The following is a 19,005-nucleotide window of genomic DNA, read 5'->3' as shown; positions in this document are numbered from 1 at the left end:
AAATCATCTGAAAACCTTAAGCATCATTGGAATATTATATTTATAAACTCTGAATCTTATCTACTAGGTTTATTAAAGCACTAAAGAAGGCAAATTATCATACCAATGATCCCCCCCAAAAAGGATTCTCTCAATGAATAAAAGTTTGGAATTCACCCAGTTGTATTAATCAGTACAGAGTAGAAAATACAAAGTTTACTATTAAAATGGTCCGAATGACATGAGACTTGCTCTTAACCCTTTCGTTAATATTCTCCAAGAATCTTTTACTCTTGGAAGAGACTCCAATAGTAGAAGATCTGGATTCTGCTTCTTTGAATGGGTTAAGAGAAGTTTTTTAACATAAAGCTAAACAAACAAGTGTATTAATTTCTCCTGCTGGAACCATCCTGTGCTTCATTCAAACTATAACATCCTCTTCCCACTGCTTGAAATGGCAGGCCACTTAGAAATAAATGAGATAGTCTGGCAGGGTAGAATTCAAAGGCTTCTTTGCCATGTCTGATGTAAAAATATAGTAGTACAGTGTTTCACTTTTAAAAATAATATTACATTCAATTAAAAGTTCCAAGTTTTGACCTACACCTAAGCAAGTCAAGATGTTATGAACCATATCCTGAACTGAAATCTCCACAAAAGAAAGACGGAGCTTCAGAAAGCTAAAACATTATAGACTTCTCACGTGATCACTTTCTAGTACACACGCTGCAAATAACTAAAGAGGTCATCAGCCATATTCCAGAACAGCGTGGACCTTTAAGTGAATTTCCTGTCTACATTTAAAATTATGTATGTCAAAATACAATTTAAGAAAAATAGATTTTGTTAAAAAAAAAACATACTGAGACTCAAATGCCATTAACTTTAAAACTTATTTTTTAATCCACATTTGAAATCTAGGAATGTAGAGGTTAACACCATCTTTATATAAACACAGTTTCTATCAAGAGTCCTCTATATCACACATAGGTTTGATGGGACCACTCCTTGGAGACACTGTATACTCTAGGGGATAGAAATCAGGATTCTCACTTTGTACATTTTCAGAAGAATATGAGAAGCAACTTTAGCAAGGGCTGAAGTAGTAAATAAACCAAGTAATATTCTGGATTTTAAAAGCAACATTATTCCAAGGCATTGCTAATTTCTGTACCTCATCAGCAAACACTGAAAAGTCAACATAACTCTGTTGGTCGCATATTCATGAGTGACAGGGTAAAGCAAACATCTCTACAGAGGTGTGATCAAAAGCATTTACATTAGGTACACAGGAACTTTGAACTGACACTATGTAAGCTCTAATCAGCCTAAGCAAAATCCATTGCCTACACAATCAGATAATTTTTCCCCATCACTTAGGATAAAATGCAGAACAAATCCAGCAGCCAGTGGCAACCCTCTGCCTCCTCATTCAATAAGTTCTTCTGCCTTAGTGGACAGAAACTCAAATTTTGAGATCTTGTAGCCAAGAAGAGACAATTATGCATATGTTGGGTAGGTTGTACCACATATCTGCTGGAATGTATGAATGCCCTTTTCATACGTAATTGATTTTCTTAAAAAGTATACTCCCCTAAAACCACCCACAGAGAGATAAGCAAGTACAAAAGTAAGTTTCTTAGCACTTTGTTAAAATTTTCTTTTAACAACATAGTAGAGGGTTCTTTTGGTCTGGGGAAAAATAAAGAGTATTCAAGAGTCTCCTTGAAGATGATTATAGAAACTTTTATCATTTAAGTATATACGAACAGTAGAAATCTGACCACAGATCTGAATTTAAACCTTCCTTAAGAATTTTAATAAAGAGACACTGTTCAAAGTGGTTGGTCTGTCTCCTACCAGTTCGCTTTCCTCTTCTTCTGCATCTTTCTTTTCTTCCTTCTGTTCTTCAATATTTGCATCGAAATCTTCCATCTCTACCTATACAATGCCAATAACCATTTAAAAAAAAAGATTGAGTTAACATTTAGGAAAATGTTGATTCCCTCATTTGAGATCTGGATGGCAAGACAGCACAGACTCACTGTGATATACCAAGAAATTTTTAATATCCTACATTTTGTAATAGAACTGATAAAAGACAGAATGATATTCCTCCCTTAAATTTTCCTGTGATATCCATCTTTATAATTTCCTATAAAATTAAATGTAATACACTGTTCTAAATAGATAGTTACCTGTTTTGAATTCCTATGGATTACTAGAATTTCTTTTAAAAACCTTTAGCAAGTATTTTCCCAATCAGGTAAAACATATATATGATTTAAATTTCAAAATATAAGAAAAGGCATAGTAAAAAGTAGGATGATAGTAGGTTGGCCCAGAATGGCAGCAATGCAAATGAAAGTAGATGAATTAAAAAAGTATTTATGAGGTAAAACTGACAAAACTTGTAACTGACTATATGGTGGAGGGACAGGGTTCAATGCTGATATAAGGGAGAGTAGTCAGGTATAACTCCTAGATTTCTGGTTTCAGCAATGAAGTTACTGGTGATTCTAATTACTAAACAGAATACTAGAAGAGGAACAGGTTTGGATAAATTACATTTTGGATAGGTTAAGTTTGAGGTGTACTTAGATAATACATGTTTTCTTGTAGAGAATCTGGAAAATATGGTAAAAAGAATTGTAAAAATCACCTGTTAAGATAGTAATATAATTCACTCTAGTCTTTATAATTTAATATTAAGAGTACATAGGTAGCAATCTAAGCTACTAGAAAGATTCAGATTATCAATATAGAATGTGCAAAATGAAAACAGAGCCTAGGATAGAGCCCTAAGGGGGCTCTTTTAAGGACTGGGTAGCAGGAGAAGCCGGCAAAGGAGACTGAAAAGGGATGGCCAGAGAGGTAAAAGGGAAACTGCAAAGAATGTAGACCCACAAAAGTCAAGAGAAAAATTTATCTTTAAGAAGGTGGGCTGGCCAGGCACAGTGGCTCACGCCTGTAATCCTAGCACTCTGGGAGGCCAAGGCAGGAGGATAGTTTGAGCAAGAAGTTCGAGAATAGCCGGAGCAAGAGGAAGACCCCGACTCTACTAAAAATAGAAAAAATTAGCCGAGCATGGTGGCGCGTGCCTGTAGTCCCACCTACTCGGGAGGCTGAGGCAGAAGGATCACTTGAGCCCAGGAGTTTGAGGTTGCTGTGAGCTAGGCTGACACCACAGCACTTGCCCGGGCAACAACAACAACAAAAAAAAGGTGGGCATAGCTGGGCATGGTGGCACACACCTATGGTCCCAGCTACTCAGGAGACCGAGGCAGGAGGATCGCTTGAGGCCAGGAGTTCAAGATTACAGTGGGCTATGATTACACCACTGCACTCCAGCCTGGGTGACAGAACAAGACCCTGTCTCTTTAAACAACAACAACAAAAACCACAAGAAGGTAGGTAATGATCAACTATGTAACATGTGGCAAAATTAAGCCACAGAAGTGAGAATTGTCCACCGTTACGGAAATCACTGGTGAAAAGAGTCGTTAGACAATGGTAGGGGCAGAAGCCAGAGGGAAATGGGTTGATGAGTGGCATGGGAATTAAAAACACAGTCACAACACTGAATATAGAAAACTCCCACTCACTGGAAGAGGTCAAACATAACAGAAGTACATAGCTGATTAAATTGGAAAATCTCTACTTTTTCATAATAAAGATTTTCTTCTACCAAATTATTAATTTAGGTAAGAATTACCAATGATTAAAGATTTGTTGGGCAACATGATATTAACAGTTTGAAACTATCTCCCAATAGATCACTTATTACAAAGAGAAAAAAGTAGAAAAATTTGATAGCTACCACCTTAACCAAGTGATCAGTGTTTAAATCACCAATAATGAGATAAAATGACAATCTGGCTCCTGATGTGATGCACTGAGGATACTACATCACTTACATAGTATTCCAGATAATCTTTAACCTAATGCTAACATACGGAAACAGACAAATCCACACTGAGGGCCATTCTACAAAACAACTGGCCTATACCCTTCAAAAATTCTGTGTCTTTCATGACAATAACAAAGCTGATAAACTGTTTTTTATATTAAAAGATTGGATCCTGGATTTTAAAAAGTTGCTACAAAGCACATTATAAGGCCAACTAGTGAAATCTGAATTTAAATTGTATATGATATTACTAAAGAAGTTTAATTCAGGAAATTTATGTAACTTAATATAGTATTTTATCGATGTTAAATTTCCTGAATTTAATAATTAACTGGTTTTGTAAAAGAATGTCCTTGTTCTTAGGTGATACTATTCAAGTATAAAAGGTGAAGGGTTATGAGGGCTGCAACTTAACTCTCAAATGGTTTCATAATAATAGGGACAACATTAATAATAATAATTATGTATCTGTATAGATAAAAATGGTGAATCTTGAAAGGTATACAGGTATTTTTATAACTATTTGTGCAACTTTTCTGTAGGTTTAAAATTTTTCAAAAAAGCCAGGCACAGTGGCTCAGGTCTGTAGTTCCCACACTTTGGGAGGCTAAGGGAGGGGAATTGCTTAAGGCCAGGAGTTCTAGACCAGCCTGGGCAACCAAGCAAGACTCTACCAAAAACAACAAAAAAATTTTCAAAGTAAAAAGGTGAAAAAATGTCACTTTGCATTGCATTCAAAGAAAAGGACACTCACTTCTTCAATAGCAGCATCTTGAAGCAAAGAACGAATGTCTAGGCGCATCATGTGACGGGGTGCAGTTTCCCAGTGATCAGCCATCTATTGAGACATTCAGAAGGTCAAGTTATCTCTGGAAACCACTCAAAGACCAAATAAGCATCCAAGATAAATTTAATTAATACTGTGAAGACTAACAGACCAGTTCCAGGGAAAGCTAGGCCACTCCTTTTACTTCCATACAAAGGAAAAGAAATATTTACTAAAGCAGATAGAAAAGATATTATGAATGAAAATGGGATAAACAAGAGCTTCCAAACAACAGTGCTGATACAGACAAAATAAAGTTTAGATTACAGTCATGCATCACTTAATGGGTATATGTTCTGAGAAACGTGTTGTTAGATTATTACAGAAATCTAGATGATATAGCCTACTACATACCTTGCACAGCACTTTATTGTACTGAATACTGTAGGCAATTATAACACAATGGTAAGTATCTGTGTATTCTAAACATCTGAACATAGAAAAGATACAGTAAAAACATAGTATTATAATGTCATGGGATCATCATCTTATATGCAGTCCCTTGTTGACTGAAACATCTATTCTATGTTTCTGAAAATCACCTTATTTATTTCTTTAAGCTTTCTTCCATGAATATTTCTCTTGCCACAAGTCTGGTTATCTGCACTCATTTCAGCCAAATATACCTAAGCAAGAATAAATAATGATTAGGCAAAGAAACATAACATTTACATGACAAAACCAAGTACTTTAAAGTTCTTTTAAATCTATACCTCAAATCCCTTGGTTTTTGCTGCACTCCAAAACTGGTCAAAATGTCTAACTCTGTCATTGATGGCATCCAGAATGATGAAGGGGAAAAAGCCATCATCCAGAGTCTTTTTGAAAGTTTTGAACATGCTGGTGCGGTAAGTCTCCTCCATCTCAGCTTCATATTCATATTCCATTACCTAAGATCCCCCAAAAGAGATCTGGAATTAGCAAAAGCAAAGAATCACCCTAAACCTTTTTCCTGGTCAGCATCTCAATACAGAAGACTCTGTACCCTTTCCTACACATCTGAGTACTAAAGTTTATGTTCAGAAAAGAGAGAAGTCTTTATCTTCAAAAAAGCCACATCTCTCTCTGAACACGTTTTCCTTTAAATACCATTAATGAATCAGAATGTAATCTGAGAAGATTATCATACCTTCTTTTTCACTTTCTTTCCAGAATCTGGATCTTTTTCTTCTTTTTCCACTTCAGTGATGAAGTAATCATCCAGGCTTAAAACTCTGGGTGCAGGTCCTCCAAATTCTACCTCCTTATCCTAAGAATCATATAATAGAAAAGGTTAAAAAGAATTTATGGAATAAATTAGTGAATTTTCAGAACAAAGTTCCCTCTTATGGCTAAATAACATGCAATCTTCTGGTGGTTTCAAATCAAGCAGAGGCAAAAATGTTTGCCTAAGTAGATCAAAAATGTATATGAGACAACATCTACCACATGGGCCAACTATAATGGACTGAATGGAAGATATTAATACTTCTATCGACATCATACTGCTTTCTAAGAAGGCAAGAGGCTACCACAGGCAACTGGTCTTTTGGCTTTCCCATACTCACTCGAATAAGTTTTGCAACATGTGTCTTCCCACTGCCAGGCAATCCTCTCATTATAACAACAATCTGAAACACAATGGGAAAAAAAATCACTCAGAGACCTTTTTGCAATGAGACCCTATTGTCTGACCATAATGGAATGAAATTAGAATAGCAGGAAAAAATTTGGGAAATTCACAAATATGTGAAAATCAAACAACATACTCCTAAACAACCATTAAGTCAAAGAAGAAATCAAGAGAGAAATCAGAAAATTCTGAGATGAATACACACCATACACCAAAGCTTATGGGATGCAGCTAAAGCAGTGCTAAAAAGGAAATTTTTTTTTTTTTTTTTTTTTGAGACAGGGTCTCACTGTGTTGCCCAGGCTAGAGTGCCGTGGCGTCATCCTCGCTCACAGCAACCTCGAACTCCTGGGCTCAAGTGATCCTCCTGCCTCAGCCTCCCGAGTAGCTGGGACTACAGGCATGCACCACCATGCCCGGCTAATTTTTTCTATATATTTTTAGTTGTCCAATTAATTTCTTTCTATTTTTAGTAGAGATGGGGTCTCGCTCTTGCTCAGGCTGGTTTCGAACTCCTGAGCTCAAACAATCCGCCCGCCTCGGCCTCCCAGAGAGCTAGGATTACAAGCGTGAGCCACCGCGCCCGGCCTAAAAAGGAAATTGATAACTATAAATATCTATAGTAGAAAAGAAGAAAGATCTCAAATCAATAACCTAAACTTCCACCTTAACAGAGTGGAAAAGAGCAAACTAAAAAGGAAACAATAAAGATTAGAGCAGAAGTTAATAAAATAGAGAATAGAAAAAAAATAGAGAAAAAATAAAACCAAAAGCTAGTTCTTTGAAAAGATCAACAAAATTGACCAACTTATAGCTAGACTGACTAAGAAGAAAGAGAGAAGATTCAAATTATTAGAATCAGAAATGAAAGAAGGGTCATTACTAACAACGTTACAGAAATAAGAAGGGATTATAAAGAAGTACTATGCACAACTGTATGTCAACAAATTAGATAACTTAGATAAAATAGACAAATTCCTAGAAAGACACAGAATACCAAAACTGACTCAAGAAGAAACAGACAATCTGAATAGACCTACGACAAGAGACTAAATTAGTAATTTTAAAAAACTACCCACAAAGAAGAGTCCAGATCCAGATGGTTTCATCACTGAATGCTACCAAACATTTAAAATTAATACCAACTCTTCACAAAATCTTCGAATAAATAGAATAGGAAGGAACAATTATTTTATGAGGCCAGCATCACCCTGACACTAAAACCAGACAAAGATGACAACACAAGAAAACTACGATATCTCTTATGAATATGGATGCAAAAATTCTAAACAAAATACTAACAAATTGAATCCAGCAACATATAAAATTATATACCATGACCAAGAGGGATTTAACCCAGGAATTTAACATATGAAAATCAATTAATGTAATACATCATTATCAACAGACTAAAAAACAAAACTCACATGATCATATCAATTGATACAGAAAAAGCATTAAATAAATCCAATATCCTTTTGTGATAAAAACATTCAACAAACTAGGAATAGAAAGGAACTTCCTCAATGTGATAAAGTGCATCCACAAAAAATCCAAAGCTAACATCATTCTTATGGTGAAAGACTGTATGTTTTCTCTCTAAGAGCAGGAAAGGGATAAGGATGTCCATTCTTGCCACATCTATTCAACACTGTACTAGAGTGTCTAGCCAGGGCAATAAGGCAAGAAAAAGTATTAAAAGACATACAGCTTAGAAAGAAAGAAGTAAAACTGTATTTGCAGATGACATGATCTTATATGTAGAAAATCCTAAGAGTCCGCTAAAAATATATTGGGACTAATAAATGAGTTTAGTGATATTGCAGGATATAAGATAAATACACAAAAATTAACAGCATTTCTATGTTCTTGCAATGAACAATTCAAAAATGAAATAATTAAGCCAACTATATCTATAATAGCATTGAATGTAAATGAATTAAACAATCCAATCAAAAGGCAGAGATTGTCAGATTGCGTTTAAAAATATGATCCAAGTATATACTGTCTATAGGAGACACAGTTAACACTCAAAGACAAACAGATTGAAAGTAAAGAGATGGTAAAAGACGTATCATGCAAACAGCAACCACAGGAAAGCTGGAGTAGCTATATATTAATAGTAGGCAAAAAGACCTTAAAACAATGACCTATTAATTCTACATATATGGAATCAAAATATCTTGCTGAAATCTCCAGTAATAGTTTATTAATGGAGTCTAATTATTCTGCAATGTAAGACAAATTTAAACGAATGTATACATTTGGAGGTAACTAGGAAATTAAGCCTAAGCTAATCAAGTCTTCTAATTCTCCTTTTTATTCCACATACTATAAAACCAAATCCACTTTTCCTCTTTAAAATGCAATTAATTGAGTTCTCATGAATTATTATTATTATTTTTTTTTTTGCGACAGAGTCTCACTCTACTGCCCTGAGTAGAGTGCTGTGGCATCAGCTTAGCTGACAGCAACCTCAAACTCCTGGGCTCAAGTGATCCTCCTGCCTCAGCCTCCCGAGCAGCTGGGACTACAGGCATGCGCCACCATGCCCAGCTAATTTTTTCTATATATTTTTAGTTGTCTATCTAATTTCTTTCTATTTTTAGTAGAGACGGGGTCTCGCTCTTGCTCAGGCTGGTCTTGAGCTCTGAGCTCAAAGGATCCGCCCGCCTCGGCCTCCCAGAGTTCTAGGATTACAGGCGTGAGCCACCGCACCTGGCCTCATGAATTATTTTTTAAAGGTTTCAACATCTCTGTTGCCAAGCAATTTAGCTCTAACTTCTTAAAGATTCTATAATGCAGGCAGTTTATATTGTAAGGTGATTCAGAGATGGAAAAATAGCTTGAATCTGATATTATTATGATGTTGCAGAAAAGTACAGAAATTGTTTAGGATATTAAAAAGATCTCTTATCATCTTCTGATTTGCAAGAAAACTAGTCAACTTCATAGGACTCACTCTCTCAGGTCTGCTCTCCCGGCCTGGTGGTTTCAAAATATCATCTACATTTTTCGATTCAGGCTTCTTCTCAACCCGTGGAGCTGGAGGGGGCTGGTGGCTTAGCGAAGGAGCTGGCAGGGGCATACGTTCCTCTGGATAAGTTCTTCGTTCTCCTAGGATTCCAGCAGTTGAACAAAATTACTATTTATACATTTTTATTTTGAAAGTTTTATGTTTACAGACTTTACGTTTTGAAACTTAATTCTCCCCACACATCCTAAGGCAATATAATTCCGACCAAGTCTAATTTGAGAGCCATTCTTTCTTTTTTTTTTTTTTTCCAAGACAGAGTCTCACTCTGCTACCCAGGCTCGAGTGCTGTGGCGTCAGCTTAGCTCACAGCAACCTCAAACTCCTGGGCTCAAGCAATCTACTGCCTCAGCTCCTGAGTAGCTGGGACTACAGGCATGCGCCACCATACCCGGCTAATTTTTATATATACATATGTTTAGCTGTCCAGCTAATTTCTTTCTATTTTTTTAGTAGAGACAGGGTCTCACTCTTGCTCAGGCTGGTCTCAAAGTCCTGAGTTCAAACAATCCGTCCGCCTCAGCCTCCCAGAGTGCTAGGATTACAGGCGTGAGCCACCACGCCCGGCCTTGAGAGCCATTCTTAACCTTAATTAGAGGACGTTTAAAGTACTGTAAATCTATTAAAATAAAAAAAATGAAAAGATTAAGGTATGATTTCAGGCAAACAGAATGTTCTGTAAAATACTGAATTCACCCTTATTTGCATTAAATGTAGGAAAGAAGTTAAACAACAGGACATAGAAGAAGAAGAATAAATACTTTGCTGGATAGTCCCAAGTTCTGTAACTTCTGCTTTACAGTTTAAAGAATGGTGCCAGGCCCAGTGGCTCACGCCTGTAATCTAGCACTTTGGGAGGCCAAGGTGGGAGGATCACTTGAGGTCAGGAGTTTGAGACCAGTCTGAGCAAGAGCAAGATCCTGTCTGTACTAAAAAAAAAAAAATAGAAAAAATTAGCTGGGTGACTAAAAATAGAAAAAATTAGCCAGGCGTGGTGGTACACATCTGTAGTCCCAGCTATTTGGGAGGCTGAGGCAGGAGGATCACTTGAACCCAGGAGTTTGAGGTTGCTGTGAGCTAGGCTGACGCCATGGCACTCTAGCCTGGCAACAGGGCAAGACTCTGTCTCAAAAAAAAAAAAAAGAGCGAGAGTCACCAGCTTTAGAAAGTCTCTTTCTATAAATGGGTAGGAGTTTCTAGTTTAAGTGTAATTCATAGCAGTGAAAAACTAAAAGTAACCTAAATATCCAACAATAAGTGTTTTATATTTTATTCACTCAATGGAATGTCACAAAGTCATTAATAGGTTTACATATGGAAAAATGTGTATGGTGCAATATCAATCAGAATAAGCACAATAAAGAAATTGTATTATATTATTACTTTGTATTTATACTTCGATAACAACCTCAAAAATATGTATGTGAAGAGAGAGTGAAAGGAAATATACAAAATTATAATAGTTGTAGTATGCTGGGTGGTGAGATTGTAAGTAACCTGTTTCTATTTTCCAAAATTTCTTTAGTATAAAAAATGTTTTATTTCATTAATCATATTGGTATTTTTGATAATAATGCTACTATCTCTGAGAAATCTGCAAATACTTTTTACTCTGAAACCTTAAATCCATAGCTACAATAGCAAGCATCTCCCACAGTTTACATTCTCAATATCCTTATAGTTAATAAGGCATCACTCTACCTCCAAACATGGATGGCCCTTCATAAGCTGGTCGGTCAGACTTCCGGTCGTAAGATGGTCTATCAAACCCCCCTCTTCTGGATGAGGAATGGTCTTTTTTGTCTCTATATGACTGAGCCCTAGAAGGTGTAACAGGAAGTGTTTTGGTAAATAAAAAATATTTGGAGTTCTTTGCTTTATAATGCAACACACCACTATCTACACAGCTTTCTCTATGGGGAGTTACTTCACATAATCAATATTTATATTTTGATTTTGTGTTTTCATTTTGATATACCTTATATACACATATTTAAAAAGCTCATGAACTAGAAAAATAAATTACTTGCCGACTGAGTAATGTAGCTTTACTGACAATACCATTTCCATTCCTTTCTGGCTACCTCTACCTCTAGCAATCCAAGCACCTACTTTCCTGAAAACTGGTCCAGAATTGCTCTTCCCTCTCCAAATTATGCACACGCAGCATGAGAAGAGTATGTCATTTACTAAATTCCCCTTAGATACACTTTTAATAAACTTAAGTTTACTGGTAATTTGCACACCTAGCAAAGATATTTTTCATAGCCTACCTATCATCTCGGGGTCGGCGTTCTCTGTCAAATCGATCTCGGTCATAGTCAATAACACCACGATCCCGGTCTCGATCTCTGTGTGTCTCACGATCCCTTTTAAAATCTCGATGATCTGCTATAATATTACTTTGACGATCAAAATAAGGCTCACGGTCTCGGTCTCTATCATAGCGATCACGCTGGCCTGCATGCTCTACAAAAACAATCAGTATAAAATAAAAACTATATCCCTTTTTCAAAAACAAGAGCAGAAAAGTATAAATCTAACCTTAGAACTAGTGTAAACTGCTGCCCTAAATTCAACTTAAGAATCTTCTAGCTGTATTAAAGGGAGGCCCAGATAATCTCACCAAAAGGAAAATCATATGATAATTAGGCCCTAAAATGTTTAAAAATACTGATCTCTCTGGGAATCCTACCTGTCTCAAAAGTTGATCTTTCAGGTAGTGGGTCTGGGCGGAGAGTTATTCTTTCTCCATAGGGTATCTGTTCAACTTTATTAGTGGCTATATCTGGTAAACAAAACCAGGGATAAAACACTGTAACAGTAAAACTTAAGAAAGCCAAAACTGAAGCTAACAATTTCTGTAGAATCTCAAATACAAGTTCACCACCATTACTCACCTCGGCCATGGCCATAATCAACAGTCTGCTGCACTGGTGGTGGTTTGGACATTGGTGGCATACCCATAGGCAATGGGCCAGGAGGGGGAATAGAAGAATGAACAGGTGGGGGTGGTAATACTGGAACAGATGGAATTGTTGCAGTTTCTGACTTAAATTCTGAATTCAGTCCTTGCTCATCGTTTGTATCCCAGAGGCCATAGAAAGAATCTTCATCCCAGCGTTCCTGTTCCACAGCTGAAGTTTGTGGCTTTATCACTGGAGGAGGAGGAGGTGGAGGGGGAGGAGGTGGAGGTGGTGGTATTGGGACAGGTGGCCTGGTCACAGGAACAGATGATCTTGGCAGTGGAGCAGAGTGTCTCATAATTGAACCTGGTGGTTTACCCATAGGAGGGGGTGGTCTATAGGATCCTGGAGGCTAGAGAACAGAATAAATGGCTTAGTGGATGAGCATAACACCATGTTTTCACAGACCAGTGGAAGTTAAAATCTGGTTCTTGATTCATTAAAAAAAATAAACTGGGCCAGGCGTGGTGGCTCACACCTATAATCCTAGCACTCTGGGAGGCCGAGGCGGGAGGATTGTTTGAGCTTAGGAGTTCGAGACCAGCCTGAGCAAGAGCGAGACCGTCTCTACTAAAAATAGAAAAGAAATTAATCAGACAACTAAAACCATATAGAAAAAATTAGCCGGGCATGGTGGCGCATGCCTGTAATCCAGCTACTAGGGAGGCTGAGGCAGGAGGATCACTTGAGCCCAGGAGTTTGAGGTTGCTGTGAGCTAGGATGACACCACGGCACTCTAGCCCGGGCAACACAGTGAGACTCTGTCTCAAAAAAAAAAAAACAACAAAACTTCATGCTTTAAAAGATACCATCAGAAAAATGAAGACAAGCCACAGACAAAAAGGAAATATATGCAAATTTCATTATCTGATAAAGGACTTGAATTGAGAATCTACAAAACTCATAACTCAATATTAAGACAAATAATCAAAATATATATACCAGAAAAAGATCTGAATACATATTTATCCAAAGAAGATATATAAATAGCCAATAAGCACATGAAAAGATGCTCAACATCATTAGTCATTAGGGAAATGAGGTTGCAGTGAGCTATGATGATGCCACTGCACTCTAGCCTAGACAACAGAATGACACCTTGTCTCAAAAAACACAAAAAACCAGGCTGGGCGTGGTGGCTCACGCCTGTAATCCTAGCTCTCTGGGAGGCCGAGGCGGGCGGATTGTTTGAGCTCAGGAGTTCGAAGCCAGCCTGAGCAAGAGCGAGACCCCGTCTCTACTAAAAATAGAAAGAAATTAATTGGACAACTAAAAATATATAGAAAAAATTAGCCGGGCATGGTGGCGCATGCCTGTAGTCCCAGCTACTTGGGAGGCTGAGGCAGGAGGATCGCTTGAGCCCAGGAGTTTGAGGTTGCTGTGAGCGAGGATGACGCCACGGCACTCTAGCCTGGGCAACACAGTGAGACCCTGTCTCAAAAAACAAAACAAAACAAAACAAAAAAACCCACAAAAAACCAAAAACTAAAATACTGTGTTAAAACTATTAAATATACCAAAAATATTAAGTAGCTAATGCTTACAAGATTATAGTATAAATACTATACAACTATTTGAGTTGTTTGATTATATTACAGGAATCATTTAAAAATGTTTTTTTTTGAGAAGGTCTTGCTCTGTTGCCCAGGTGAGGAAAGAGTGGCATCATCAGGCTCACTGCAATCTCAAACTACTGAGCTCAAGTGATCCTCCTGCTTCAGCTTCCTGAGTAGCTGGGACTACAAGTGTGTGCCACCACACAACGGCTAATTTTTTTATTTTTTATACAGATGGGATCTTGTTATGTTGCCCAGGCTAGTGTCGAACTACTGACCTCAAGCAATCCTCCCGTCTCGGTCTCCCAAAGTGCTGGAATTACAAGCATGAGCCACTGCGCCCAGCCAAAAAATGTCCTTATTCTTCAACTGAAGAATCCCCACTTTGAGAATTTAAAAGTACTCTCAAGAAGTTATCCAAAATAAGAACTTCATACAAAAACTTTCATTAAAGTTGTATTAATAATAACAGTTAAAAATTAGAAACAAATGTCCAACAGAAATGGAGGAGTTCAATAAAATTATTGTGCATCAAAAATAATGTAGCATATAGCAATACGAAAAAATGCTTATGATTTGTTAAGTGAATAAAGCAGAAATGTGGATCTATAATCTAGAGCTTCTACTATTTGCTAAGATCTGCAAAGATAAACGTTTTTATCCTCATGGATTCAGTTTAGAAGGAAAGATAGACAAGAAAACAATCAAAATACAATATTATAAAGGCTATGACAGAGACTAGTACAAGATGTTACAAAGGTACATATGAGGGTAATTGCCTTACACAAAGAAGATAAACAAGAATTAGCCAGTTGGAGGAGGGGATATGAAGGAAAAGAAAAGAAATTCTAGGCTTAAAGAACAATAAGCATATGCAAAGGAAAGAAGTCATCAGAGTCTGACACATTTACGGAATTGTAAATAGCTATAGTTCCATATGGAGGGAAAATGAAATGTTAAGAGAATGGAGTAGCAAGCAATGGTTAGGCCAGCTCAGAAAGGACATAAAAGGCCATGCAAAAGAATCTAGATATTACGCTGAAAGCAATGGAAGAACACTGATGAGTTCTTAGTATAGCCAGGAAGCAACATGGTGAGATTTACATTTTTTTTGTTTGGTTTTTAAATTTTTTCCTGCTGTCCAGTCTTCAAATAAGATTTATGTTTTAAGATGTCCCTTTTGGTTTAAAATCACATTAATACTGCCTGGAGTGTAAGGGTAGTCCCAACTCCAAAAGAGCATGAGAGAAGCTTTTGGGGTGATGCGAATTTCTTTATATTTTGGTATACATCCATCAAAACTCAAAATGTAGGCTTAAAATGGGTATATGTTAGTGTATGTAAATTATGCCTCAAAATTTGATTCAAAAAATAAAATAATCATTTTGGCAGCAAAATGGAGGATGGGGGCCGGGCGCAGTGGCTCACACCTGTAATCCTAGCACTCTGGGAGGCCGAGGCGGGCAGATTGTTTGAGCTCAGGAGTTCAAGACCAGCCTGAGCAAGAGCGAGACCCCGCCTCTACTAAAATTAGAAAGAAATTAATCGGACAACTAAAAATATATAGAAAAAAATTAGCCAGGCATGGTGTGCATGCCTATAATCCCAGCTACTCGGGAGGCTGAGGCAGTAGGATCACTTGAGCCCAGGAGTTTGAGGTTGCTGTGAGCTAGGCTGAAGCCACGGCACTCACTCTAGCCAGGGCAACAGAGTGAGACTCTGTCTCATAAAAAAAATGGAGGATGGGTAAGAGATGGAGAGAGAGAAATTATTTAACAGAATGTGTCTGAAATAATCTAGGCAAAAACTGATGAAGGCCAGAACTGAGATTGTGGGGAAGTAGAGCATAGAATATTTGAACAATATTAAAAAGGTAGTAAAATCAGTCAGTAGAGTGACTGGATATGGAGGGGTAGAACAGGGTCAAGAGGTAAGGCTGACTCTTAAGTTTTGAGTTAGGGTGACTAGGTGATGGTGAGGAGAAAGAACAATTTAAGGGGGGATGATAATGAGTCCCATTCTGAACATGTTGCATTTGACAGGAGTCACATCCACAGAGAAAAACCTTGTATATCAGGAGATATGATATGGGGAGCCAACAACATCATGGTGGTCACTTATGACAACTATGTATGAGTGTTAGACCAATATGGAAGGGAATGCTGAGAAATGAAAAGAGTTAATTTGATGAAATGGTTTAATAGTGCTTTTTGTTCTCATTGTGTTGTTATAAAATTATTTGCAGGATAACATTTTTAAAGCCCATCACTCGGTTAAAGGTAAAATAACAAATAATGAGAAAAAACAAAAACCCCAAAGCCAAAACAAAGGGAGAACTTAATTACTCAAGTCTTTAACATGACCACCCCTTGTACTACTGTCTGAATAGTCCTGGAATATGTACTGCGGTATGATGCTTAATCCTTTCCCCAGCTGAAGGACTAGTAGCTTAAAGAGGTAGAGTGCACTGAGGTCCACATCTAGACCTGCCTAGATGGAAAAGAGGACTATTTGAACATAAAAAGTTATTAGAAAAAGACTACAATTTTGTGAACATGAAGCATGTAGTTCTGGTGTGCTTGGTGTCATATCAAAACTTGGGAAAAAGGAGAATCTCTGCCACACTTTGACCACACTTTTAAAATGTGTGAAGGTCAATTATCACAACCTTTTAATTTTCGAAAATTTACATTTTTATAGAGGAAATTTATACTTATTTAATACAAAAAAATCAAACCATATATAAACATACAAAGTAGAAACCATCTCATTTTCTGAGCACACATTCTCTCATACCGGATACATTCCAGGTCTTGAAGATGTATTCTGTAATCTCGATTCCTGGGGTGGTAGATGGTCAGCCATCTGTGGCTCAGACCCAAAGTCTTTCATCTTTTGGAGTTGTTCTTTCTGTTCCCTGTAAACAAATAAAATTGACATTGTACATAAGGCATGTTTATTCCAGTCCTAAATAACTACAATTAATATCAAATTTAAAAAATAGATCTAAACATCTTGTCCTAAAACCCTCTGCAGTGCCCATACACCATCTCTGGGGTAACATTCTCTTGCTTTTATGTAGTTAACTCATCAGTCACCTAAGATATATAAATAATTATAAATTATTGAAGATCTTCAAGGACAGATTCAACAACCAGCCTCAGTAGTCTATTCTAATATCTCATCTAGATGTCATGCTTTTCTTTCATCCAACCAAAAGGTCTCTTGCTATTTTCTTCAATACTCTTTATATTATTCTTTTTTTTTTTTGAGACAGAGTCTCACTTTGTTGCCGGGGCTAGAGTGAGTGCCGTGGCGTCAGCCTAGCTCACAGCAACCTCAGACTTCTGGGCTCAAACAATCCTACTGCTTCAGCCTCCCAAGTAGCTGGGACTACAGGCATGCGCCACCAGGCCCGGCTAATTTTTTTCTATATATTTTTAGTTGTCCAATTAATTTCATTCTATTTTTGGTAGAGACGGGGTCTCGCTCTTGCTCAGGCTGGTCAAACAATCCGCCTGCCTCGGCCTCCCAGAGTGCTAGGATTACAGGCATAAGCCACCGCGCCTGGCCTTCAATACTCTTTAGACAAGAAGTTGCAAAGTGGTGGACCCTGGGCTAAATATGGCCTAGAATGGTTTCGCAAATTTTGCTTTCATCTCAGATTTTAAAATTTGAATTAGCTGCCATTATTTTTACACAGCAAAACATTTCACATATACATCCAAAGAGATTTGGTAACACTAGGCCTGTATTCCCAAATGCCAACAATCAGCTGAGTGGAGTAGTGGCTGCCCATGTGGGATGAAAGAAACAAATTTGCCATAATCCCTACCACACTCTAATGAGTTAACACCTGGACCACTTTCACTCATTTTTTGTTACCTGATTCTTATGGGCATTTTAGTTTATGGCCCCTGCTACAGATGACAAGAACAATGGTCAGTCTATACCTTTAAAAACAACACTTCATATTTCTAAAGATTAATTACATAACCCTTTGGGTTTTTTCTTTTTCAATCTCTAGTTAAATTCCTTTTATTTTTCCTTATGATACTCACCTTAAACATACATTAACATCCACTACCTCTTCAGACCTTTTACAATTTTCTCCTTATATTTTGTAAAGTGTAGTGATCCAACAGACACAAAGTAAGGTCAAATACAGGAGATGATTTTCTGCCTTATGTAAATCACGTATCCTTTATGATATTCCTTATGACTTTACACAGACACAACATAAACTACTTGTATTCAACTCTGACCACTATTACTCATCACTCCATATATTATAATTATGTTTGTGTTGCCTAGAAAGAGCTTTAAAAAAAGGATGATGAAGCAGCAGCACCCTTTATCCTGCATTTCCATGCAAAGCAATAATGAACAAAAAGAAAATTTTAGAAAGAAAAAGAAAGAAACCTTAGCAGCTTAGCAACACCAGTCAGCCAGGTATTCTTTATAAACAACACAGATTTTAGAGTCAGACAAAGTTTAAATGCTAGGTTTGCTACTTGTTAGTCAAGTGAACTTAACCTCCCTGAGCCTTAAGTGTCATTTGTGAAGGGGGGATAATAATACTTGTCTTTGCAGGCCTTTGAGATATAAGGATTTGAAATAAGAGGATAGAGATAATATACACTAAATTATTAGCACAGTGCCCAGTACATAGCAGATATTAAAGGTGTCCATAATTTAAAAGTGAGTAGTGTAGTATCTAAATGTTCTATGGCATGCTTTCTACCTCTTCTTTATGAGTAATCTGGAAAAATAAACCTTTTAGCTATATCTTCGATAGACCACAGTAATCTGCTTTGCTGCTTGGGGCATCTGGTCTTTCATCTTTACCTACAGATATTTTTCTTCATCATACTTTTCTTTCCTAGTTCTAAAGCTATAATTTGTTGGTATAATATACAAATGTAGACCAGATTTAAAAAATGAAAGAAACACAATACACTGGACTCTATCAAAACCTGTTAATTTGGTCGGGCGTGGTGGCTCACGTCTGTAATCCTAGCACTCTCAGAGGCCGAGGCGGGCGGATTGTTTGAGCTCAGGAGTTCAAGACCAGCCTGAGCAAGAGCGAGACCCCGTCTCTACTAAAAATAGAAAGAAATTA

The 19,005-nt window shown here is 37.2% G+C and overlaps 1 protein-coding gene across 1 annotated transcript in view; it reads right to left on the bottom strand.

Moving 5' to 3' along the window:
• The window catches only part of YLPM1 (YLP motif containing 1), a 65,755-nt gene that overhangs the window by 12,643 nt on the left and 34,107 nt on the right, over window positions 1–19,005 (bottom strand). Inside the window, exons 6-17 of the mRNA XM_012656222.1 lie at window positions 16,680–16,800; window positions 12,262–12,679; window positions 12,057–12,149; window positions 11,635–11,830; window positions 11,063–11,181; window positions 9,290–9,444; window positions 6,263–6,325; window positions 5,845–5,964; window positions 5,429–5,605; window positions 5,258–5,341; window positions 4,644–4,727; window positions 1,840–1,920 (exon numbers count right to left, since the gene is read on the bottom strand). Coding sequence (XP_012511676.1) covers window positions 1,840–1,920; window positions 4,644–4,727; window positions 5,258–5,341; window positions 5,429–5,605; window positions 5,845–5,964; window positions 6,263–6,325; window positions 9,290–9,444; window positions 11,063–11,181; window positions 11,635–11,830; window positions 12,057–12,149; window positions 12,262–12,679; window positions 16,680–16,800 — 1,711 coding nt within the window. The remainder of the gene's footprint in view (window positions 1–1,839; window positions 1,921–4,643; window positions 4,728–5,257; window positions 5,342–5,428; window positions 5,606–5,844; window positions 5,965–6,262; window positions 6,326–9,289; window positions 9,445–11,062; window positions 11,182–11,634; window positions 11,831–12,056; window positions 12,150–12,261; window positions 12,680–16,679; window positions 16,801–19,005) is intronic.

The sequence above is a fragment of the Propithecus coquereli genome, unplaced genomic scaffold, assembly GCF_000956105.1.
Source record: "Propithecus coquereli isolate 6110/MARCELLA unplaced genomic scaffold, Pcoq_1.0 Scaffold5, whole genome shotgun sequence".
In the NCBI taxonomy this organism is placed as follows: Eukaryota; Metazoa; Chordata; class Mammalia; order Primates; family Indriidae; genus Propithecus; species Propithecus coquereli.
The sequence above is the reverse complement of the archived record's forward strand: the minus strand, read 5'-3'. Positions and strand labels throughout refer to the sequence as shown.